Source organism: Salvelinus alpinus, chromosome 7, assembly GCF_045679555.1.
Source record: "Salvelinus alpinus chromosome 7, SLU_Salpinus.1, whole genome shotgun sequence".
Lineage (NCBI taxonomy): Eukaryota > Metazoa > Chordata > Actinopteri > Salmoniformes > Salmonidae > Salvelinus > Salvelinus alpinus.
The window spans coordinates 35,971,727-35,996,870 of record NC_092092.1 but is presented as its reverse complement, the minus strand read 5'-3'; the positions used below and the strand labels follow the sequence as shown (position 1 = coordinate 35,996,870).

General features: G+C 41.3%; 1 protein-coding gene across 1 annotated transcript in view; it reads right to left on the bottom strand.

The window, feature by feature from the left end:
* Window positions 1–24,931, bottom strand: part of hectd2 (HECT domain containing 2) — a 35,586-nt gene extending 10,655 nt beyond the window's left edge. Inside the window, exons 1-18 of the mRNA XM_071410071.1 lie at window positions 24,379–24,931; window positions 22,734–22,851; window positions 21,623–21,767; window positions 21,333–21,435; window positions 20,734–20,823; window positions 20,582–20,646; window positions 20,371–20,416; window positions 18,979–19,088; window positions 18,485–18,633; window positions 15,062–15,185; window positions 12,640–12,736; window positions 10,690–10,797; window positions 10,284–10,416; window positions 9,755–9,843; window positions 3,495–3,653; window positions 703–777; window positions 491–578; window positions 234–340 (exon numbers count right to left, since the gene is read on the bottom strand). Of these exons, the coding sequence (XP_071266172.1) occupies window positions 234–340; window positions 491–578; window positions 703–777; window positions 3,495–3,653; window positions 9,755–9,843; window positions 10,284–10,416; window positions 10,690–10,797; window positions 12,640–12,736; window positions 15,062–15,185; window positions 18,485–18,633; window positions 18,979–19,088; window positions 20,371–20,416; window positions 20,582–20,646; window positions 20,734–20,823; window positions 21,333–21,435; window positions 21,623–21,767; window positions 22,734–22,851; window positions 24,379–24,474 (1,902 nt within the window). The 5' untranslated portion in view covers window positions 24,475–24,931. The remainder of the gene's footprint in view (window positions 1–233; window positions 341–490; window positions 579–702; window positions 778–3,494; window positions 3,654–9,754; window positions 9,844–10,283; window positions 10,417–10,689; window positions 10,798–12,639; window positions 12,737–15,061; window positions 15,186–18,484; window positions 18,634–18,978; window positions 19,089–20,370; window positions 20,417–20,581; window positions 20,647–20,733; window positions 20,824–21,332; window positions 21,436–21,622; window positions 21,768–22,733; window positions 22,852–24,378) is intronic.
* Between the last annotated feature and the right edge of the window lie 213 nt (window positions 24,932–25,144).

Sequence of the window (25,144 nt, the reverse complement as noted above, 5' to 3'; positions counted from 1 at the left end):
TGCCTAATCAGAAAAGTTTCTATAGGAGTTGACTAAACTCTTGGCTCCTGACACTTCAAACAGGACCAGCTGACACTGAAATGATGTCCTCTGAATTCTCAGTGATAGTGATATACTTTATTCCAAAAACCTATAATGAAAGTTGGAATTCATAATGTTTTTCTTCAGTTGGTCACACCAATTAGAATTAATTTATTAATTCACTTTGATAGTAAAAGTCTTGATATTCTTACCAACAAAGCGTCGGAGGCACACACACTGTGGAAGCCATAGAAGAAGGCAGCAAACTGCCTGTAAATGGACTTATTCAGCAGGAAATCTACATACAGCTGTACATACTCTGCAAAGACAAGAATAATCAAACAATCATTCAACTATGAGAGAACAAACAAATGCCACATAGTCTGAAAGGCACTGTTAGATATCACATGCTACTACAGGACAGTTGTCTTTTCTCTGGTCTTTGGCAGTCTGTCTACTCCTCACTTACCCTTCCTGTTCTGGTTGGTAACAGGAATCTTATCTCCTCCTGGTTTCAGATTGTAGGACTTGATCACACCTAGTTCTTCCTGCGACACCTAAAATGATCATCACATTAGTGGAGCGCTTCCCTTGTGCTCTAACAGTATTGATTATGGTGACGTCAAAGATATTATGTTTCACAAGTGTTATTGTGAACAACAATGAGTGTGTTTTCCCAACCTGAAAAGTTGTGCAGAAGTCCTCCTCCACGTTTCCTTCATAGCTGAGAAGTTCTGCCAGCCCATGAGCAAGATCCTGAAACACAAGACTAAATCTATAAGCAATGCTTTTTATATACAGTACCAGTGAAAAGTTTGGACAAACCTACTCCTTCCTCCTTTATTTTTACTATTTTCTACATTGTAGAATAATAGTGAAGACATCAAAACTATGAAATAACACATATGGAATCATGTAGTAACCAAAAAAAGTATTGTTAAAAGTTAATTTGTGAGCCAATCAGTTGTGTTGTGACAAGGTAGGGTTGGTATACAGAAGAAAGCCCTATTTGGTAAAAGACCAAGTCCATATATGGTAAAAGACCAAGTCCATATTATGGCAAGAACAGCTCAAATAAGTAAAGAGAAACGACAGTCCATCATTAATTTAAGACATGAAGGTCAGTCAATCCGGAACATTTTAAGAACTTTGAATGTTTCTTCAAGTGCATTCGCAAAAACTATCAAGTGCTATGATGAAACTGGCTCGCATGAGGAACACCACAGGAAATGAAGACCCAGAATTACCTCTGCTGCAGAGTATTGTTGCAAATAAACCACTACTAAAGGACACCAATAAAAAGAAGAGACTTGCTTGGGCCAAGAAACACAAGCAATAGACATTAGGTTGGTGGAATCTGAGTCCAAATGAGACGCAGAGTAGGTGTTTCCCACTGTGAGGCATGGAATAGGAGGTGTGATGGTGTGGGGTGCACACTTAACCAACATGGCTACCACAGCATTCTGCAGCGATACGCCATCCCATCTGGTTTGTGCTTAGTGGGACTATAATTTGTTTTTCAACAGGACAATTACACAACACACCTCCAGGCTGTGTAAGGGCTATTTGACCAAGAAGGACAGTGATGGAGTGCTGCATCAGATGACCTGGTCTCCCCAATCACCCAACCTCAACCCAATTGAGATGGTTTGGAATGACTTGGACCGCAGTTGAAGGGAAAGCAGCCAACAAGTGCTCAGCATATGTGGGAACTCCTTCAAGACTGTTGGAAAAGCATTCCAGGTGAAGCTTTGAGTGTGCAAAGCTGTCTTCAAGGCAACGGGTGGCTATTTTGAAGAATCTAAAATCTAAAATAATTTTTGATTTGTTTAACACTTCTTTGGTTACTACATGATTCCATATGTGTTATTTTATAGTTGTGATGTCTTCACTATTATTCTACAATGTAGAAAACCGTAAAAATAAAGAAAAACCCTTGAATGAGTAGATTTGTCCAAACTTTTGACTGGTACTGTAGATTGCAACCAGTCTTTATGAAGTATATGTCTTCTTCTAAATCTGTGAAGGACTAATAGGAAAAAAACTAAGAGGAAAACAAATTGCCATTTGAAAGTTGCCACGGTGAGAACGTCTGCCCTATGCAGCACAGTACACCATGTTCATTGAATGTTTCATGGAGGAAAATCTGACTTCATTTTATTATTGATATCTAATGACTGACTTTACTGAATTACTATAATGGCATTGTAAGACAAAACAACAAGAAAATCATGTAAAGCCTTTGCCACTACACAATCTAGAAAGCGTACTGAGGAAACAAAATAGCCATTGTATGCTGTATGTATTTTACATGACATCACTGCGATTATGCTTTTCCAATCCATACCTCATAAAATGAAGTACATTTTACAATGCAAAATCATTTGAAGAACAATTGCATGTTTTTGACGTCAGTGCTGGGCACTATTAGCATGTCTTTTTAAAGAACTTGCAGTAGCTTTTTCCCTGTCCTCCACCAATTTAGGAAAATGTATTCAACAGGGAGCAAATAAACGCCCAGAGCCCGTTATGTAAGCAAAGAGAAGGCCAGCTGCCAAGTAAAAACCAACATCTGGCCTCAGCAAGGCTGACTCGACAAAACGCAGCGCAATGAGATGCATACTTCATAAAAAGCTATACAATTACACCAAAAGCAGGTAAATACTAGTCTTAGTGACAGTAATGTATTGTATGTGCATAAAACATTTTTATATGATTAATATAGATTTGGTTTGTTCTTTTGAGTTTGTGGAGTTCAAACATGCAAGTGGCAATGTGCAAAAGTTGGGCTTGACAGCCCTCTGCTGGTGAATATTGGAAAATGTCAAGGCTTCAATCACTGACTAGCAAATGAAAAATCAACATATTTTGAGGAAATACAGGATTATATAAGGAAATATTATAACAACAAAACATAACTTTGATGGCAATTGCAGAATATTAATGCGTATTGCATGTATTCCTGTACATTTAGCTATAAGTAGGAACAATGGCATATTGCAGTTAATTCTAACAAAGTATTTTTAACTAACACAGTCTATATAACATCTTAGTCTAGCAACCATACATCACCCACTAGGCACAGACGTCAATTCAACGTCTATTCCATGTTGGTTCAACGTCACTTCATTGAAATGACGTAGAAACAACATTGATTCAACCAGTGTTTGCCCAGTGGGCCATATTCATATACAGATCAACACTAAACCCTTCAGAGACAATGTAAACCTTTCTAAAACAGTCCAGTACTCTCATAAGCATCACATCCATTCATTTGATTATATACATTATTATTATTGAAAAGCGGAGTACTTTGCAAGTAAACAAATATTACTTCCCCATGGTTTATTACCACTGCAAGCAATATTATTGTACTTGTGATCCTTACGAGAAGAGTGCAGTGTAATGGGAAAGAATGCCAGTGAGAGAGGGTAACTAAGAGAGCTGAGTCACAGCTTGTGTCGTGTACATACAGGCATGACCTGCTGCAGGTCGTCCAGGGTGAGGGTTGCCATGCCAACGGGGGTATCGGGGTCACACGGCACCACGGGCGGGGTCAGAAGCTTCTTGTAGACACAGGGAGGGAAGCGGATGTCCAGGGTGATGCTGTTGTACACGGCCAGGCCCATGAGCTGACACACATACGGTTAAGTGTGTAACAAAGTACAGATCCTTTACAAAAGAAAGTATCTTCAACACCAAAATATCTTCAAGTATCTTCAACACCAAAATAACTCACGGTTATAATCATATAAACCACTAGAACAGATTAAAATGTGGCAAGTTATATTCATTTAATGTAGCATAGCATTCAGATGAAAACCTTTTCACTTCATTGTTAAAGTATTCTGCTTCTGAGCTCTTCATACTTCGTAACAATGACACCATTTTATACCAGCTTCAAAGACCCTGCAGCATGTGCTAATGATCCCAATCATTACTCTATTATCACTGCATTTTGCCATGTACTTTATATTGGCTTGTAGCAGATCTGAACAGGGAATATAAACAGCAGGTGTATTACGCATTTAGAATGAAATTGTAGGGAGCCTGAACTCCTAAAGTGCTACCAGCTGCTTCTGGCAGATCTCACTCCACGTGTCGTCCATATGGAACTTCTGTGGGAGAGGTTGAGCTGCAGAGCCCTCTCTCTACGAGCTCCCTAGCTTGCTAAATAGAGTTTGGAAAAATGCTTAAAGTTATATTGGCGCAGGCTTGGGGAAAATTCCATGAGAACTGACAGGCGGAGGATGAAACGCAGTCCGCTCCAGACCAGACTTGCAGCTCACAAAATAAGACACAACAAAACCTTCTGTTTCTATTACATCTCTCTCTTTCTCTCTTGCACCGTTGTGACATGGAATTCTTTGTCACCCTGCCCTCCCTGTTGTGTTCGCTTCAGATAGAGACACATAGCCACTTTAGTATCTGTCAGTGTGCTGTAATTCTAACCGAGTGAGGTGGAAGGGGTGCGAGTGTGAGGGTATGTGGGTGGACTGACTCAGGCTGTCAGTCCACCCACATAACATACAGTGCATTTGGAAAGTATTCAGACCCTTTGACCTTTTCCACATTTTGTTACGTTACAGCCTTATTCTAAAATTGATTAAATCGGTTTTTTCCCTCACTAATCTACACACAATACCTCATAATGACAAAGCAAAAACAGTTTTTTAATATATATTTTTGCAAATGTATTAAATTTTTTAAACTGAAATATCACATTTACATAGTATTCAGAACCTTTACCCAGTACTTTGTTGAATCACCTTTGGCAGCGAATACAGCCTTTGAGTCTTCTTGGGTATGATGCTACAAGCTTGGCACAACTGTATTTGGGGAGTTTCTCCCATTCTTCTCTACAGATCCTTTCAAGCTCTGTCAGGTTGGATGGGGAGCGTCGCTGCACAGCTATTTTCAGGTCTCTCCAGAGATGTTCGATCGGGTTCAAGTCCGGGCTCTGGCTGGGCCACTCAAGGACATTCAGAGACTTGTCCTGAAGCAACTCATGAGTTGTCTTGACTGTGTGCTAAGGGTCGTTGTCCTGTTGGAAGGTGAACCTTCGCCCCAGTCTGAGGTCCCGAGCGCACTGGAGCATGTGTTCATCAAGGGCCTCTCTGTACTTTGCTCCATTCATCTTTCCCTCTATCCTGACTAGTCTCCCAGATGCTGCCACCACCATGCTTCACCGTAGGGATGGTGCAAGGTTTCCTCCAAAAGTGACGCTTGGCTTTCAGGCCTAAGAGTTCAATCTTGGTTTCATCAGACCTGAGAATCTTGTTTCTCATGGTCTGGGAGTCCTTTAGGTGCATTTTGGCAAACTCCAAAAGGGCTGTCATGTGCCTTTTTTTGAGGAGTGGCTTCCATCTGGCCACTCTACCATAAAGGCCTGATTGGTGGAGTGCTGCAGAGATGGTTGTCCTCCTGGAAGGTTCTCCCATCTCCACAGAGGAACTCTGGAGCTCTGTCAGAGTGACCATCGGGTTCTTGGTCACCTCCCTGACCAAGGCCCTTCTCCCCCGATTGCTCAGTTTCGCCGGGCGGCCAACTCTAGGAAGAGTCTTGTGGTTCCAAACTTCTTCCATTTAAGAATGATGGAGGCCACTGCATTCTTGGGGACCTTCAATGCTGCAGAAATGCCCTAGATCTGTGCCTCAACACAACCCTGTCTCGGAGCTCTACGGATAATTCCTTCGACCTCATGGCTTGGTTTTTGCTCTGACATGCACTTTCAACTGTGGGACCTTATATAGACAGGTGTGTGTCTTTCCAAATCATGTTCAATCAATTGAATTTACCACAGGTGGACTCAAATCAAGTTGTAGGGATGATCAATGGAAACAGGATGCACCTGAGCTGAACTGCGAGTCTCATAGCAAAGGGTCTGAACAGTTATGTAAACAGGGTATTTCAGGTTTTTATTTTTAATAAATTTGCTAAATTTCCAAAAACCTGTTTTCGCTTTGTCACTATAGGTTATTGTATGTAGATTAATGAAGAAATGTTTTTATTTAATCTATTTTAGAATAAGGCTGTAACGTAACAAAATGTGGAAAAAGGGAAGGGGTCTGAATACTTTCCGAATGCACTGTAACTACCCACTGGGAACAAACTGGTTAAATTAACGTTGTTTCATTGTCATTTGTCAACGTATTGTGATGTGGAATCTACTTGGAAAATATATTGGATTCAAAGAAAGTCATCAACGTAGTAAACTGTTGTTTTGAGGGTCAAATTTCAACCATAGGATTATGTCATCATAACCCATTTTCAACATAGACAAACCTTGTATAAAATATATTGAATTTGTACATTTGAAACATCTTACTGGAGATTTGATCTATCTACATCTATTCATTTGGTCTCCCATCCAGAGTTTTAACCAAGCCCAGTGCTGCTTAGCTTTGATATTTGTCACTGACTATTACCAATGTAGTGTACTATCATGACAAAAAATTGGGAGAAATCTCTACTTAATAGATTCACTGTTGCTATCGAAGTCATTCCAAATAGTACTGTAGGTTCAACAGTGCAGATGAAATGGAACCCTACTTTATCAATCATAATGATGCTATTTGGGCCTTTCAAATGGAATCTACAAGTTAATAATAAATATGTTGGATTCACGTCTCCATCTCAAACAAAAAATACAAGTTAACGAATATGATTAAATTAAATCAAACTGTATTTAAAGTTTGCATTTATTTGATTTAGTCATATTCTTTAACTTTGCTTTTTGGTTGAAATGGAGACGTGAATCCAAAATAAAAATTATTAATTTGTAGACAGACTGGAATTAAAGCCAGACTCAGTGGCACAGATGGAGCTATCCATGCAGAAGATATATCTCCTTCGAAAGTTGATATTTGGTTGAGTTGACAATCAAACACAATTCCATATCACTTTTACAATACGATAAAAAGCCTATTAACTTGGGATTCTCTGCCTCTAACCCTATTTAAGGGGGCTGAGTCACTGGCTTACTGGTGCTCTTCCATGCTGTCCCTAGGAGGGGTGCGTCACTTGAGTGGGTTGAGTCACTGACGTGATCTTCCTGTCCGGGTTGGCGCCCCCCTCGGGTTCGTGCCGTGGGGGAGATCTTCGTGGGCTATACTCGGCCTTGTCTCAGGGTAGTAAGTTGGTGGTTTGAAGATATCCCTCTAGTGGTGTGGGGGCTGTGCTTTGGCAAAGTGGGTGAGGTTATATCCTACTTGGTTGGCCCTGTCCGGGGGTATCTATCGGACGTGGCCACAGTGTCTCCCGACCCCTACTGTCTTGGCCTCCATTATTTATGCTGCAATAGTTTATGTGTTGGTGGGCTTGGGTCAGTCTGTTATATCTGGAGTATTTCTCCTGTCTTATCCGGTGTCCTGTGTGAATTTAAGTATGCTCCTTCTAATTCTCTCTCTCTTTCTCTCTTCTCTCGGAGGACCTGAGCCCTAGGATCATGCCTCAGGACTACCTGGCCTGATGACTCCTTGCTGTCCCCAGTCTACCTGGTCGTGCTGCTGCTCCAGTTTCAACTGTTCTGCCTGCGGCTATGGAACCCTGACCTGTTCGCCGGACGTGCTACCTTGTCCCGGACCTGCTATTTTCGACTCTCTCTCTACCCACCTGCTGTCTCTAACTCTGAATGCTATGAAAAGCCAACTGACTCCAATTTACTCCTGAGGTGCTGAATAATCACAACCACTGTGATTATTATTATTTAACCCTGTATAGCACATTGTGACATTGGCTGATGTAAAAAGGGCTTTATAAAAAATGTATTGATTGATATGTAGGATTCACGTCTCCATCTCAATGAAAACTCAAAGTTAAAGAATAGGACTACATTTTAAATAGGAGCTAATTTTAAATACAGTTTGATTTGATTTAATCCTAATCTTTAACTTTTATTTTTGTTTGAGATGTTAAATAATAGGATTAAGCCAGTGGCTCAGATGGAACTATCCAAGCAGTAGATACCGTACACCTCCTTTAAATGTTGATATTTGGTTGCGTTGTCAACCAAACACAATTCAATATTACTTTTACAAGACAGTAAATAGCCTAATGTTAAGGCTATCTTACAAACTAATGTAACAGTATTTCAACCATAAAATTAGTAACACATCCATGGACACATTTTGAGGTTACTGTAACAATAAATGTATTCTTATGTAATCGTAGAAAGCATTCAGGGTCTCAGGTCTGCACAAAATCTCAAACGGCATTGATCCCTTGCACCATGTACTTTAACGTAATCTCAACTAACTGCAATCCAGGTTATTTGGTTGTGCTATTAGATCAAGCACAGTGATAACACATTAAGTTGTTGTATTTAAATAAACTAAATATCTGACATTGAATTCCCATTTGTACTTTGGTGTGCTTTTAAATGGTTGAAAGCGCAGTGATAACACATTTAGGTGACAACTAATCCAAAAATCCTATATATTTTCCATTGGAATTTGGTTGTGCTTGATGGTTGAAAGCAGAGGGATAACACATTGGGAATTCAACAAACTTTTGGTTGTCTTTTGAGTGGGTGAAAAAAGGGTGGAATCTCAATCTAGCTAGCTCTGGTCCAGCGTTAAAGCTAACTCTCGGAAGTTCAGAGACATTCAAAGTTCCTTCATAGAAGCAGCTCTTCCGTAGGTATAATTTTGTGGGCCTAATTCAGATAATTCATGTCATAAGAAGATGCATTTCAAGCCAAGCTTCCTCCTCCACCCTCTCTCCCTGTCTCTCCACCCGCAAAATGTCAGTCTCATCTCGCGCCCTACACTTGTCTGTCCAATTCATATAAATAACTAAAGCTTGCCCCCGCCATAAAAAGCTGTTCTATTCGCAGTGATTGGTGAAGTAATTTAATGTTAAAAGAAAATTGATTTCAAAGGTTTTAAAAGGAACAGAAAGGAACTATATAAACGGTTACTTATTTTGGTTCTGTATTTTGCTGGTCGAAACAGTGGAACGGAACCAAAAACGTGCTAATGGTGCACTAAAAATGGTGCACTAATAATGGTGCTGTTCAGAAAAAAAAGATTGGAAAATAATTTTGGTTCTAACCCCTGGTTAAAATAAGTCAATAAGGACAATCATGTGGGACATGCCAAAATTAGGATTTTCCTCGGAAATAACTTAATGAAAACACACTACTATTGGAATTGTTTAACATAGTTTACTTTAGTTAGAGCGTAAATGTATTGGATCCAACTGTTAAAATTAGTGTTTTATCAAAATGTACACGCATAATGTCAAAAGGACATAAAAGGTACTCTACTTGTGGAATGACCCGGTAACTTAACACAGTAATATTCTGCATACTTTAATTATTCTATAAGATTACATCAGATTGCAATGTGTCAAATAGAAAAGCATTACAGTCTCCTCTGATTGGATCCGCAGTTTAGAAGATAACAAAATTTTAAACAAATCCCCACAAAATTATAGTTGTAAAACTTAAAGCTATCATCTGCAAAGCAGCAATTAACATGGCGTAGGGAGAGTGGAGAACCTCAGAGTATCTATGGTAAATGTGCAAAGATCCCCTTAAGAGTAACGCCAGGATGTGCAAAGATCCCCTTAAGAGTAACGCCAGGTGTTTTAGTCAGCTAACTATGTGACTTGATAAAAAAGCCAGTTAAAAGGGTACAACATGAGGACTGCTGCTGTACGTTGAGAATCTGTTTACAGTTCACCACAGGCTACACAGTACCAAAAATCACGGTATGGTACAAAAGGATACGGCTCCGACCAATCGGAACTCGGAGTAGTTGTCACACTTCCAGCTGCTGAACCAGTGACAGTGGGAATCCTTGAAGAATGTAAACATGCCTTCAGAGAGGAGACACAAATAAACTCTGCTTAAACACAACTCTGGCCCAGACATGACATAGAACACAGGCCTCCAGTCAAAGAAAGATAACAAATGGTCAGAATAGAGTACATGGGAATTTCCTTTATGGACTGCTAGGTCCCAGACTAAATGGGAGTTACTATAATTGAATGGATATCTATTATTGCAGTGCTATAAGACCCAGAACATCATACATTTGAGTTTTGTTCTTCATTTATGGCTATGTCAACATTCTTAGTCTGGGTACTTGTTGAAACTTTAGGATGAGATATAGACAGCTAGGGCTAAAGGTGAAGTAACTCCCATAATCTTCTACTGTTATCTATGGAGAAAAATATTATTGTTGTAAACAAAACATCTGTATCTCTATGGCTCAGGACAACACATATGCCTGATCTGTTTGTACCATATGTCTCACCGTAGTCTGTATGAAAGATCTGTCGGATGAGAAGGAGAAACCACTCCTTGGTCAGACCGCCCATGTCTAAACCAGCCTCCCCCACAAACGTCACTTTCAGCTTCTTTTTCAAGTCTGCTCGGTTTCTAGCAAGCTAAAAGCAAGAGAACAAGTTAAGCTGTGGCCAACTCTCTTGAACTTATCAGACCTAGGCATGCTGCATGTCTGAACCTATACATATCTTGGACGTTTCAGTTTTGAAATGCACTGGATTGAAAGCAGTGGAATAACTGCTTCAAACTAATTGGCTCTTGCATGAACAGAAATAGCTATCAAGCTACTCTACCAGGGCTGGGCTGTCTTCTTAAGTAATGCTTGTGTGTGTCTGTGCGTACTGTGCCTAGATTAAGATGGGAGATGGTATTACCTCATCCAGTGAGTCACTGACCAGCTGCAGCCGCCTGACTTTGATGTTGAGAAACAGCAGGCTCATGTCAACTCGCTGTCTGCGAGACACTTTGTCCACTAGGCTTTGCTGCAATAAATAACAAGACGCATTCTTTATTTGCAGTTGCTCCCACAGTACATGCTGTTAGCATTGGACCACTGCTTTCAGAGTGGGAGAGTGTATGTTTTCAGGCTGATGCAGTGAGATACACACTGTAAATATTGTATACTTATAGGGTTATTCCTGATTTCAAGACTTGACCGGGAAATACTCTGGGTCCAACATACTTCAATTATTCCAAATAATAATAATACTACTAATAATAAACAGTACCAGTCAAAAGTGTGGACACACCTACTCAACACCTACTCATTCAAGTGTTTTTCTTTATTTGTACTATTTTCTACATTGTAGAATAATAGTGAAGACATCAAAATGATGAAATAACACATATGGAATCATTTAGTAACCAAAAAAGTGTTAAACAAATCAAAATATATTTTAGATTTGAGAGCCACCCTTTGCCTTGATGACAGCTTTGCACACTCTTGGCATTCTATCAATTTTTTTTATTTTTTTATTTTACCGTTATTTTACCAGGTAAGTTGACTGAGAATCAATCAGCTTCACCTGGAATGCTTTTCCAACAGTCTTGAAGGAGTTCCCACATATGCTGAGCACCTGTTGGCTGCTTTTCCTTCACTCTGAGCACGGGTGATTGTGGAGGCCAGGTCATCTGATGCAGCACTTCATCACTCTCCTTCTTGGTCACTCAGCCCTTACATAGCCTGGAGGTGTGTTGGGTCATTGACTTGTTGAAAAACCAATGAGAGTCCAACTAATCACAAACAAGATTGGATGGCATATCGCTGCAGAATGATGGTTAAGCGTGCCTTGAATTCTAAGAGAGTATCACCAGCAAAGCACCCCCACACCATCACACCTCCTCCTTCATGCTTCACGGTGGGAACCACACATGTGGAGATCATCCGTTCACCTACTCTGCATCTCACAAGGACACGGCAGTCTCAAATTTGGACTCATGAGATCAAAGGACAGATTTCCACCGGTCTAATGTCCATTGCTCGTGTTTCTTGGCCAAAGCAAGTCTCTTCTTCTTATTGGTGTCCTTTAGTAGTGGTTTCTTTGCAGCAATTCGACCATGAAGGCCTGATTCATGCAGTCTCCTCTGAACAGTTGATGTTGAGATGTGTCTGTTACATGAACTTTGTGAAGCATTTATTTGGGCTGCAATTTCTGAGGCTGATAACTCTATTGAACGTATCCTCTGCAGCAGAGGTAACTCTGGGTCTTCCTTTCCTATGACGGTCCTCATGAGAGCCAGTTTCATCATAGCGCTTGATGGTTTTTGTGACTGTACTTGAAGAAACTTTCAAAGCTTCAAAGTGAAATGTTCCATATTTGACTGACCTTCATGTTTTAAAGTAATGATGGACTGTCGTTTCTCTTTGCTTATTTGAGCTGTTCTTGACACTGTTCTTGACAGTCTTTTACCAAACAGGGCTATCTTCTGTATACCAACCCTACCTTGTCATAATACAATTTATTGGCTCAAACGTATTAAGGAAAGAAATTCCACAAATGTACTTTTAACAAGGCATACCTGTTAATTGAAATGCATTCCAGGTGACTACCTTAATGCTATTTGCCTCATGACTCTTTGTTGACTTGAACTTGCTTGTTTACTCAACCGTGGGACAGTATATGTTTGTTCCCACACTCGGGACTCTGACTCCATAATTCCATAAATTAACTTTTAACAAGACACACCTGTTAATTGAAATGCATTCCAGGTGACTACCTCATGAAGCTGGTTAGTCTGGGACTGTGAGGCATTGTCCGTGCTATACAATGACACTGTCATAGATGGATGACAAGGACCTATGTGAGCAGTGACCTCTGTCTCACCCTGGCCATGCTGATCATCTGCTGCTCCGAGTCCTTCTGAATGATTGCTTTCTTCACCACCGTGGATAGAATGAAGGGGAACTGGCAGAATGTAAACCTGCGGATGGGGAAGAACAGGTAGGAACGGGGATGTTTGGTTTACACAAATTATCATATAGAAAGAATGTTTTGGTTTAATCGGGGATTGTGTTCTCTTGGTGTATGATACTCATTGGAAATTGTATCATAGCTGGATGTTATGATATGTCTGGGTTTAACTGTAAATGAAATACACACAACAAGACTGAAAGTATGTGGACACCTACTCGTCAAACATCTCATTCCAAAATCGTGGGCATTAATATGGCGTTGGTCCCCCCTTTTGCTGCTATAACAGCCTCCACTCTTCTGGGAAGGCATTTCACTAGATGTTGCAACATTGCTGCGAGGATCGGATTCCATTCAGTCACAAGAGCATTAGTGAGGTCGGGCACTGATGTTGGGCGATTAGGCCTGGCTCGCAGTCAGCGCTCCAATTCATCCCAAAGGTGTTCAACAGGGTTGAGGTCAGGGCTCTGTGCAAGCCAATCAAGTTCTTCTACACCGATCTCGACAAACCATTTCTGTATGGACCTCGCTTTGTGCACGGGGTAATTGGCATGCAGAAGCAGAAAAGGGGCTTCCCCAAACTGTTGCCACAAAGTTGGAAGCACAGAATCGTCTAGAATGTCATTGTATGCTGTAGCGTTAAGATTTCCCTCCACTGGAACTAAGGGACCAAGCCCGAACCATGAAAAATCGCCCCAGACCATTATTCCTCCTCCACCAAACTTTACAGTTGGCAGTATGCATTTGAGCAGGTAGCATTTTCCTGGCATCTGCCAAACCCAGATTAGTCCATCGGACTGCCAGATGGTGTATTGTGATTCCTCACTCTAAAGAACGCATTTCCACTGCGTTCTGAGTCCAAAGGCAGCAGGCTTTGCTCCACTCCAGCCGACGCTTAGCATTCCAAGATGGTAAGTTGGTGGTTGAAGATATCCCTCTAGTGGTGTGGGGGCTGTGATTTGGCAAAATGGGTGGGGTTATATCCTGCCCATTTGGCCCTGTCCGGGGGTATCATCGGATGGGGCCACAGTGTCTCCTGACCCCTCCTGTCTCAGCCTCCAGTATTTATGCTGCAGTAGTTTATGTGTCGGGTGGCTAGGGTCAGTCTGTTATATCTGGAGTATTTCTCCAGTGTCCTGTGTGAATTTAAGTATGCTCTCTCTAATTCTCTCTTTCTCTCTTTCTTTATCTCTCTTGGGGGACCTGAGCCCTAGGACCATGCCTCAGGACTACCTGGCATGATGACTCCTTGCTGTCCCCAGTCCACCTGGCCATTCTGCTGCTCCAGTTTCAACTGTTCTGCCTGCGGCTATGGAAACCTGACCTGTTCACCGGACGTGCTACCTGTCCCAGACCTGCTGTTTTCAACTCTCTAGAGACAGGAGGAGCGGTAGAGATACTCTCAATGATCGGCTATGAAAAGCCAACTGACATTTACTCCTGAGGTGCTGACCTGTTGCACCCTCGACAACCACTGTGATTATTATTATTTGACCATGCTGGTCATTTATGAACATTTGAACATCTTGGCCATGTTCTGTTATAATCTCCACCCGGCACAGCCAGAAGAGGACTGTCCACCCCTCATAGCCTGGTTCTTCTCTAGGTTTCTTCCTAGGTTTTGGCCTTTCTAGGGAGTTTTTCCTAGCCACCGTGCTTCTACACCTGCATTGTTTGCTGTTTGGAGTTTTAGGCTGGGTTTCTGTACAGCACTTTGAGATATCAGCTGATGTAAGAAGGGCTATATAAATACATTTGATTTGATTTGATTCCACATGGTGATCTTAGGCTTGTGTAAGGACAGACAATTTTTACGCCTTACTTTCTTCAGCACTCGGCGGTCCCGTTCTGTGAGCTTGTGTGGCCTACCACTTCGCAGCTGAGCCGTTGTTGCTCCTAGATGTTTCCACTTCACAATAACAGCACTTACAGTTGACCGGGGCAACGCTAGCAGGGCAGAAATTTGACGGACTGACTTTTTGGAAAGTTGGCATCCTATAACGGTGCCATGTTGAAAGTCACTGAACTCTTCAGAGAGGCCATTCTACTGACAATGTTTGACTATGGAGATTGCATGGCTGTGTGCTCGATTTCATACTTTCATACAAATCCACCAATTTGAAGGGGTGTCCACATACCTTTGTATATATAGTGTATCTGATGTTGCAATCTGATATCATAAACAATAAATCTGTTGTTATAAAGCTGAAAGCTGGCACAAGAGGAAGTTCCATTTATTTACAGAGAAACACAGGTATCATAACAACAAGGGTTGTGGGCAGAATTGAACAGTACTGGTCAACATAAGCTTTGCTCTGATATTGTCCTGCCTCACCTGGTAGAGTTTCCATGAGTCTGCCATGTGTGATAATCCTCCATGAAGTCAGTGTGGTCCAGTGTGAGGTTGTAGAAGTCAACAAAGGGCATGATGGGAGTGCAAGAAATGCTATTGGCTGCATCTACAATGAAAAAACGTAGAAAAATACAAATGTATCAAGGTCTCTTGGAGACAGATGTTTGCTTGAACCTTGACACCTCTGAACTTCTCCTGACCCTCAAACTATGTGTACCCAAGACAAATATGGATAGGCGATCCAGACATACAGTGCATTCGGAAAGTATTCAGACCGCTTGACTTTATCCACATTTTGTTACGCTACAGCCTTATTTTAAAATGTTTATATGGTTGGTTTTTTCCTCATTAATCTACACACAATACACCACAATAACAAAGCAAAAACAGGTTTTTAGACATTTTAGCACATTTATTAAAAATAAAAAAGTATATACAGTGGGGAGAACAAGTATTTGATACACTGCCGATTTTGCAGGTTTTCCTACTTACAAAGCATGTAGAGGTCTGTAATTGTTATCATAGGTACACTTCAACTGTGAGAGACGGAATCTAAAACAAAAATCCAGAAAATCACATTGTATGATTTTTAAATAATTAATTTGCATTTTATTGCATGACATAAGTATTTGATCACCTACCAACCAGTAAGAATTCCGGCTCTCACAGACCTGTTAGTTTTTCTTTAAGAAGCCCTCCTGTTCTCCACTCATTACCTGTATTAACTGCACCTGTTTGAACTCGTTACCTGTATAAAAGACACCTGTCCACACACTCAATCAAACAGATTCCAACCTCTCCACAATGGCCAAGACCAGAGAGCTGTGTAAGGACATCAGGGATAAAATTGTAGACCTGCACAAGGCTGGGATGGGCTACAGGACAATAGGCAAGCAGCTTGGTGAGAAGGAAACAACTGTTGGCGCAATTATTAGAAAATGGAAGAAGTTCAAGATGACGGTCAATCACCCTCGGTCTGGGGCTCCATGCAAGATTTCACCTCGTGGGGCATCAATGATCATGAGGAAGGTGAGGGATCAGCCCAGAACTACACGGCAGGACCTGGTCAATGACCTGAAGAGAGCTGGGACCACAGTCTCAAAGAAAACCATTAGTAACACACTACGCCGTCATGGATTAAAATCCTGCAGCGCACGCAAGGTCCCCCTGCTTAAGCCAGTGCATGTCCAGGCCTGTCTGAAGTTTGCCAATGACCATCTGGATGATCCAGAGGAGGAATGGGAGAAGGTCATGTGGTCTGATGAGACAAAAATAGAGCTTTTTGGTCTAACTCCACTCGCCGTGTTTGGAGGAAGAAGAAGTATGAGTACAACCCCAAGAACACCATCCCAACCGTGAAGCATGGAGGTGGAAACATCATTCTTTGGGGATGCTTTTCTGCAAAGGGGACAGGACGACTGCACCGTATTGAGGGGAGGATGGATGGGGCCATGTATCGCGAGATCTTGGCCAACAACCTCCTTCCCTCAGTAAGAGCATTGAAGATGGGTCGTGGCTGGGTCTTCCAGCATGACAACGACACGAAGCACACAGCCATGGCAACTAAGGAGTGGCTCCGTAAGAAGCATCTCAAGGTCCTGGAGTGGCCTAGCCAGTCTCCAGACCTGAACCCAATAGAAAATCTTTGGAGGGAGCTGAAACTCCGTATTGCCCAGCGACAGCCCCGAAACCTGAAGGATCTGGAGAAGATCTGTAGGGAGGAGTGGGCCAAAATCCCTGCTGCAGTGTGTGCAAACCTAGTCAAGAACTACAGGAAACGTATGATCTCTGTAATTGCAAACAAAGGTTTCTGTACCAAATATTAAGTTCTGCTTTTCTGATGTATCAAATACTTATGTCATGCAATAAAATGCAAATTAATTACTTAAAAATCATACAATGTGATTTTCTGGATTTTTGATTTAGATTCCGTCTCTCATAGTTGAAGTGTACCTATGATAAAAATTACAGACCTCTACATGCTTTGTAAGTAGGAAAACCTGCAAAATCGGCAGTGTATCAAATACTTGTTCTCCCCACTGTATATACATAAATATACAAGTATACATAAGTATTTAGACCCTTTACTCAGTACTTTGTTGAAGGACCTTTGGCAGCGATTACAGCCTCAAGTCTTCTTGGGTATGACAATACAAGCTTGGCACACCAGTATTTGGGAAGTTTCTCCCATTCTTCTCTGCAGATCCTCTCAAGCATTGTCAGGTTGGATGGGGAGCGTAGCTGCACAGCTATTTTAAGGTCTGTGCAGAGATGATCAATCTGGTTCAAGTCCGGGCTCTGGGTGGGCCACTCAAGGACATTCAACATCCCGAAGCCACTCCAGCGTTGTCTTGTCTGTGTGCTTAGGGTTGTTGCCCTGTTAGAAAGTGAACCTTCGCCCCAGTCTGAGGTTCTGAGTGCTCTGGAGCAGGTTTTCATCAAGGATCTCTCTGTACTTTGCTCCATTCATCTTTCCCTCTATCCTCACTAGTCTCCCAGCATGATGCTGCCACCACCATGCTTCACCGTAGGGATGTTGCCAGGTTTCCTCCAGACGTGACGCATGGCATTCAGGCCAAAGAGTTCAATCTTGGTTTCATCAGACCAAAGAACCTTGTTTCTCATGGTCTGAGAGTCCTTTAGGTGCATTTTGGCAAACTCCAAAAGGTCTGTCATGTGCCTTTTACTGAGGTGTGGCTTCCGTCTGGCCACTCTACTATAAAGGCCTGATTGGTGGAGTACTGCAGAGATGGTTGTCCTTCTGGAAGGTTCTCCCATCTCCAGAGAGGAACTCTGGAGCTCTGTCAGAGTGACCATCGGGTCCTTGGTCACCTCCCTGACCAATGCCCTTCTTCACTGATTGCTCAGTTTGGCCGAGCGGCCAGCTCTCGGTAGAGTCTTGGTGGTTCCAAACTTCTTCCATTTAAGAATGATGGAGGCCACTGTGTTCTTGGGGACCTTCAATGCTGCAGAAATATTTTGGTACCCTTCCCCAGTTCTGTGCCTCGACACAATCCTGTCTCGGAGCTCTACGGACAATTCCTTCGACCTCATGGCACCTGAGCTCAATTTCGAGTCTCATAGCAAAGGGTCTGAATAGTTATGTAAATAAGGTATTTCTGTGTTTTATTTTTAATAAATGTGCAAAAATGTCTAAAAACATATTTTCGCTTTGTCATTATGGGGTATTGTGTGTAGATTGATGAGGGCAAAAAATTATTTGATCAATTTTGGAATAAGGCTGTAACGTAACAAAATGTGGAAAAAGTCAAGGGGTGTGAATACTTTCCGAATGCACAGTGTATATGGACAGGAGAATTCAATGTCTGTAGAAAGTGTAGTTCAATCCATTACCACCCCCCATTACCTCCCTGTGGGGGTGGATATAGAAGACGTCCTACTCACTGAGGAGGGAGAGGACCTTGGTGGCGGAGGGGATCCACCAGTAGCACTTGGCCATGGGGGGCAGCTCCTCAGGCTTGGCTGGGAACAAACGGGTGGAGATGAAGAAGTGGAGCCGCTCCACTAGCTGTTTGAATCGCTTCTGGGACAGCCTGGGAGTTAGATAATCATCATTAAAAAATCGAGGCATTATCAGGATCACCATCATCATCAGAATGATATAATGGAAAACGCTGAGCACACGACAAGGAACACATTTGAACTGTCAAAATAGATGGTCTTTGTTTGAAAGCTACAGTATGACTGCTCAATCCCTACCAACTGTTACTAAAGCAATTTCGAAAACATATTTTTTACGTAATTGATTTAACTTTCCTGGATAAAGAATAACAACAACGATTTCTTTCTTAGGACTGTGTTCACTTTGTGGATAACAACTATACTGGCTTGGAAAAGCATGGGACTGCATAACACAGAGGAACAATTCAGACTCTTACTTCTTAAACCAGTGCATCAGGAAATTATGGTCTGCTTCAGCCAGCGCGGCTATTTGCCTCAGTAAGTGTGCATAGATGACATATGTGGCTGGGCTGGTGCACTGAGGATTCTGCAACAAAGAGGAGCTTTTTCAGCAGTGGCAGTGCATTTCAAAAAGGAAATATAGCTTTTCATTTGGAGCAGCAACATAAGACGTCTGGCTTTACAGAGCAAACCAGACTTTTCCACTCCAAACATGACCTCATCCGTTCCTTTGGCAGAGAGAGAGAGAGAGAGAGAGAGAGAGAGAGAGAGAGAGAGAGAGAGAGAGAGAGAGAGAGAGAGAGAGAGAGAGAGAGAGAGAGAGAGAGAGAGAGAGAGAGAGAGAGAGAGAGAGAGAGAGAGAGAGAGAGAGAGAGTAATACCACTGGTATTACCAGGGGCTGACTGACATCAACCATGTCAGACAGACACGTCTACTAAGGCTGCTTCCCAAATGAGGCCCTGGTCAAAAGTAGTGCACTATATAGGAAATAGGGTGCCAATTGGGATACACACCCAATAATTCCCTCGTGCCTTTCAATTTCACAGGATCCGCCACCAAAATATAGGTCAGAGAGCCTATCAACAGCCCAAAGACAAACGTATGTCATCATACACAAAATGTGGATGAAAGAGAGAACTGTAGAGGCTCAATAGCCACAAAAGGTTGTTGGTAAGAAAGGGATAGAAGACGTGCTTTTTAATTTACTGCCCCATAAACCCCATAAAACATCTGAAACAATAATAAAACTTTGAATGGGATAGAAACCAGAAGTCTCCAACCAAAGTCTCACTTTTTAGCAGACAGAAATCCTTCCAGTTCTATTCAGCCATTTCCCAGTCTGCCCCCCCAAGTCTTTACCAGACTCTGTGTTTAATGGTCGTGTCCATATTTGTCCAGTACCAAGCCTGCCTCTAGTCTGTTGCTCATGTGTGAAGTAAACACTCTGCTCTCATTATATCCAGAGCCTGAATGAGACTGACTAACTGCCTGGGCTATGACTGGAGTCAATGGGCCATGTGGCGAGGTAGCAGATCGAGAGTTTCCTGTGTTTCCGATTCGCCTTTAGACTGATGGCTGCTGTGTTTAACATACTGAGGCCCCAAAACAAAAAGAGATTTTGTAAGATGGCTGTGGAGCACATGCGTGCGTGTGCTTAACGCATACATTTGCGTGCAGAAACTGTCTCACTTCTAATGAGGAAATTGCCGTTGTTACTGGAAAGTACACCATGTTCTCTTGTTACGTAATGAAATGGTTTGCTATATATAGCGTGGAATTAAGTATTAGCGGTCGAAAGAGCTCCTTGGCCAAATCTGTATGTAATTTCTACCAGCAGTATGTACATGTAGATAATGCATGAGGTTACCTGAACTAGAATGAAATATGCTCTCAGGTCATCCTTCGTCCGTCGACTGCAAAACAAAGCAGATAATATGAAATTAATTTCATTTCTCATCCAGTATGTAACATTTGCATTAATATTCAAGTCACAAAGTATAGAGCTTTACTATGTAGATAGGAATTGCTTGATTTGAGTGAGAAATATAAGAGCACTAATGTATGAGAGTACCACTCACCCCTTCCATTCTCTTAACAAGCTGTTAATGATCCCCTTCAGTACTGCTCTCTGGGTATCAGGAGGCTGTTGAATCAATGTTGGATCAACGTTAGCGAAAGGTTTTCATTTCAGCATGAACGCGGTTATTCGTTGCTCCATCATTCTACATACCGTGAGCAATAACGCGTCATAGACAGCATTGACGAATTTGGTGTTGATTCCTGAGTCTTCAATCGTGTTGAACGGGGCGTTTGCTTCTTTCTGAAAAGAGAAATGAAGAACACATTTAGATTAGGACTAACACATGAGCTAGTTAAGTCGACCATCACATGTGCTAAACATTTACCCAACTGTTCCTTGCCATATATGATCATACGCTTTCTTATAGGTTCTGCTCTCATGATTAATACTCTCTATGGAAACCACACACGTGCTCGTTTTTTTTTTACAACCTTCTGAATGACTTCATTCATTCATTTACAGACTCAAAAACAACTCTCCAAATTCCCCTTTTCCTGGCTCCCAGAAAGACTCTATTCACAGACTTTAAACACCAAAACAATGGTCACCTTTTATTTGCATTGATCGGTCATATTTCAAAATGATCACTGTTGCTTTAGCAATTTTACCATCGCACTTATCCATACAAATGAATTGATATAGTGTAATAAGTCATTTAAAAACATGCTGTATAACTAGCACTGGCTTGACTGACGATACAAATATGGAACCGCAGGATTGGATATGGCACACACATGGGGATCACCCACCTTAAAGGCAGCATTCAGTTCCAAAAAGGAGTCGAATGTGGTCAAGTAGAAATCATGGACGTGTTTCCAATCGCCGGAGACCGTTGCCCTCTCAATGTCCTCCCTAGTGAACGTTAGATGAATATGAACAGATGTTTCTGTTTGAGTATAATATTGATGATAACGATGACACAGGTGTGTGTGTGTGTGTGTTTGTGTGTGTGTTTGTGTGTGTGTGTGTGTGTGTGTGTGTGTGTGTGTGTGTGTGTGTGTGTGTGTGTGTGTGTGTGTGTGTGTGTGTGTGTGCTTACTGAAACTCTTTGGCTGTCTTGGTGCGGATGGGGATGACAGGATCGGAGGCAAAGCGAGCCCTGACCTCAGGAGGCAGAATGTCAATGGTGATGCGATGTTGATGCTTTTGTCTGACATCAGGACAGATGGGGGGAAGATCTCTACCTGCAGGGGGAATAACAACACAAATATATCATCCTAGAAAATGATTTTTACATGAACCAATTCCTAACTAAAATGAAGGCGGTAATTCATACGATCAACTCTACTTACTGGCAATGAGAGCCCAGGTACCAGAGTATAAGATGTGTAAGACAGGTACTCTAATCCACAATATTATAGTTTAACTATCTCAGTTAACTGTTATATAACAAGATGGACAGACTTGCAACCTTGGACTTTGTGAGCCATTAGATGAAACATGCATAAAAAAAATTTTTTGCATGGGTCAATGAACTCTCCATACTTACAAGTAGAAGTGACAACAACATATTAACATCTTGTATTTTGAAAACACAACAGTAGTGCTCATTTTTCTCAGAACAAGTTCCCCAACTAAAGGATGAGCAGCTCTGAATGGCCCTTTGTCTCCCTCATCTGCATCAATCAATGATCCTCAAGTCTTCTCCAACATCTTTGATCTCAAGAATATGAAGCCATGACAACACATCTGCCTGGCGTATTGTTCATTATTTCAAAGCAGCCTGTTTGGGTCACTTTGAAATTGAAACAAGCCTTTCTTTTGTGAGCGCTGTGAAAATGATTTCCTTGTAAACATCTCACTGATATTTCTAAGTCTCAATGTGTTCCTCTTGAACACTTTGTTCCTACTCAGCCAAGGTGCAGTCTATCCCAGGACAGTACTGTTTATCAATTAGAGATGATTGATGCCACAGACAATATCTGTTCATCAAATCAGCTTTGTTAGACACCCTGTACCTGAAGGTAAGAACATCAAAAATGTGCTAGGTAGCCATACTGATAGCTCATGTTGGATATGCTATCAGGATCAAACTGGAGTAAGTTCTTCATGTCTGCACTTTGATATTGGTTCACTATGAGCTTCACAATCTCAAGACGGACTCTTGAATGAAGTAATGTGTTCATTAGGGTTACCATGATGGGACCTACCATGCCGTATGCCAGGAAGGATAAACTGGGAGGAGAGGCTGTGGCTACCAGCCTCCTTTTTGTGGTTTGAGATGAAATTGAGGGAAGGATATGGCAGCTTTGGTCCACGATCAGTACTCTATGACAAAAAACATTATTCATATTACAGACATCATGGAGTCTTGGATGTCCAAAAATTGACATTAAGTCCTGGATGTAATCATAATTATAATAGTATAGATGAGAACTATAACAGCATAGAATACTGTTCATTCACAGCAAGTACAGCAGCACTTAGGCTACAGAAATAAAAGTGGGATACATAAACAAAATGTACAGTATAATATGTGGGCTTTGTTTTAGTGATAATGTGTTGGGGAGTAATGAACTACATGTAGGTCAACTAGTAATGTAACAACATTGTGCAGTAGCTTGGTGGTAGTTGAACTAAATTCAAATCTGGGTAGTGTTTCAGTAGTTAATTATTTATTTTTTTGCCATGTAGTGCTGTAGCTGACTACTGGAACTACACACAACTTTTTTTTAAACTGAAAGAAAATACTGCCTAATTGATTTTCTTTTTCGACATCAGACCTGGCTAATTCTCACTTGAAACTTAATAAGCTAAATTACACATTCGAGTTAACTCCAGGGTGATCTGTTCGTGCAATTTGTAGTCTATGACATTTCAGATTTTTATGATATGATCATTTATCACAAAGTAGTTTGGATGTGGTGAACTATTTTTTCATAGTGCTACATCTGCATTGCTTGCTGTTTGGGGTTTTAGGCTGGGTTTCTGTATAGCACTTTGTGACATGGCTGATGCAAAAAGGGCTTTATAAATACATTTGATTGATTGATAGTAACTTGAATTAAGTCAACTATATTTTAAGGGTAGCTTTGCTATTTGAATTTGTATTTATTATGGATCCCCATTAGCTGGTGCCAAGGCAGCAGCTTCTCTTCCTGGGGTTCAGCAAAATTAAGGCAGTTATACAATTGTAAAAACATTCACACACTGTGTACCCTCAGGCCCCATACTCCACCACTACCACATAACGTTATCTACAATACAAAATCCATGCGTACGTGTGTATCGTGTGTATATTATCGCGTGTGTACGCATGTTTCTGTGCCTATGTTTGTGTTGCTTCACAGTCCCGCTGTTCCATATGGTATATTTGTATCTGTTTTTTAAAATCTAATTTTACTGCTTGGTATAGCTTAACTTCTTTCAGTGTATAGTAATTGGTAGCTTGATGAACTATATTTTCTGAGTAGCTTCCCCAACACTGCATATTAGCACTCATTACTCACAGAGCTGCGATGCTGTTTTATAGCATAATAGGGTAGGAAGAGCTGTCCAAAAGTTCCACCCTCAGTTTTAACGTTAACACATTTCCCCAAAAGGACAAGCTCTGAGATCATTTAAATGGGTTAGTACGTTACTATTATGCACATTTTTAACACATTTTTCTAAATCTAAACCTTTTTCTAAACGTTTTATTGTATTTTTACATTATGACTTAATTTGTATGACATTGATCCCACATGATTTTTTTTTTTTACATTTTCATTTTTATTTGATGTCTTTGTTAATTGAACATGAAAATATTTCTTTGTCATATTTAATAAATAAAAAAATGTAAAAAATCATACTCACAGAGGAGGAATTATTTGAAATTGGAGGGAGTCTATCTCTCTCCCTTTCCCCCTGGTGCAGTTGTGTGTTATTTTCTCTCATAATGTTGAGTAGCATTTCTTCATCCGTTGAAGTCTGGTTAAGGTCGCAGTCACATAGCTTTTTTTCTTTTTTCTTAACTAAAACAAGTTAAAAGAACTCACAGTACCCGTATACACGGTACCCGCAGTAACAAAACATTCGATCTGAAACGAAGTAACGGTTCAGGATCTGAAAGGCTCTCTCGTCTTCATGGTAAACAGGTGAGCTCGCGCAAAGTTGTCAAAGCGCGCAGAGACTGATGCTGTTTGTCAAAGTAAACACGCGCGAGCGTCTGCATCCGATCGTGTCGCCGAAGTCTATTTTAGGTGCTAGGTGAGCATAATTGACTCATTTTCCACCTAACTGGATGTATCGTATATATTTGCAGCGCAGCTGTACACATGCGCCATGTTGTTTAAGAGGAGGTTCATAGTTACGAGCTTGGATACCATGGATGTCCTTACGTAAGTGCGCGGGTTTGCTGTGTGCACTGCCCAGTAGTGCTGACTGATTTACTTCTCCCAGCCAGGGTCTGTTTAGACTTCCAGGAAACGGCTCGAGCGATTAATTTATCACTACGTACAGTAGGCTACATTTTAGTTTTTTCTCTGTAGGTCTATTCAAGGAATCCAAGTGATACGATATAGACTAGGTTTACTACCCTGCCCTACTGGCCTACTTTATAAACTCAACACGTTATTATAAC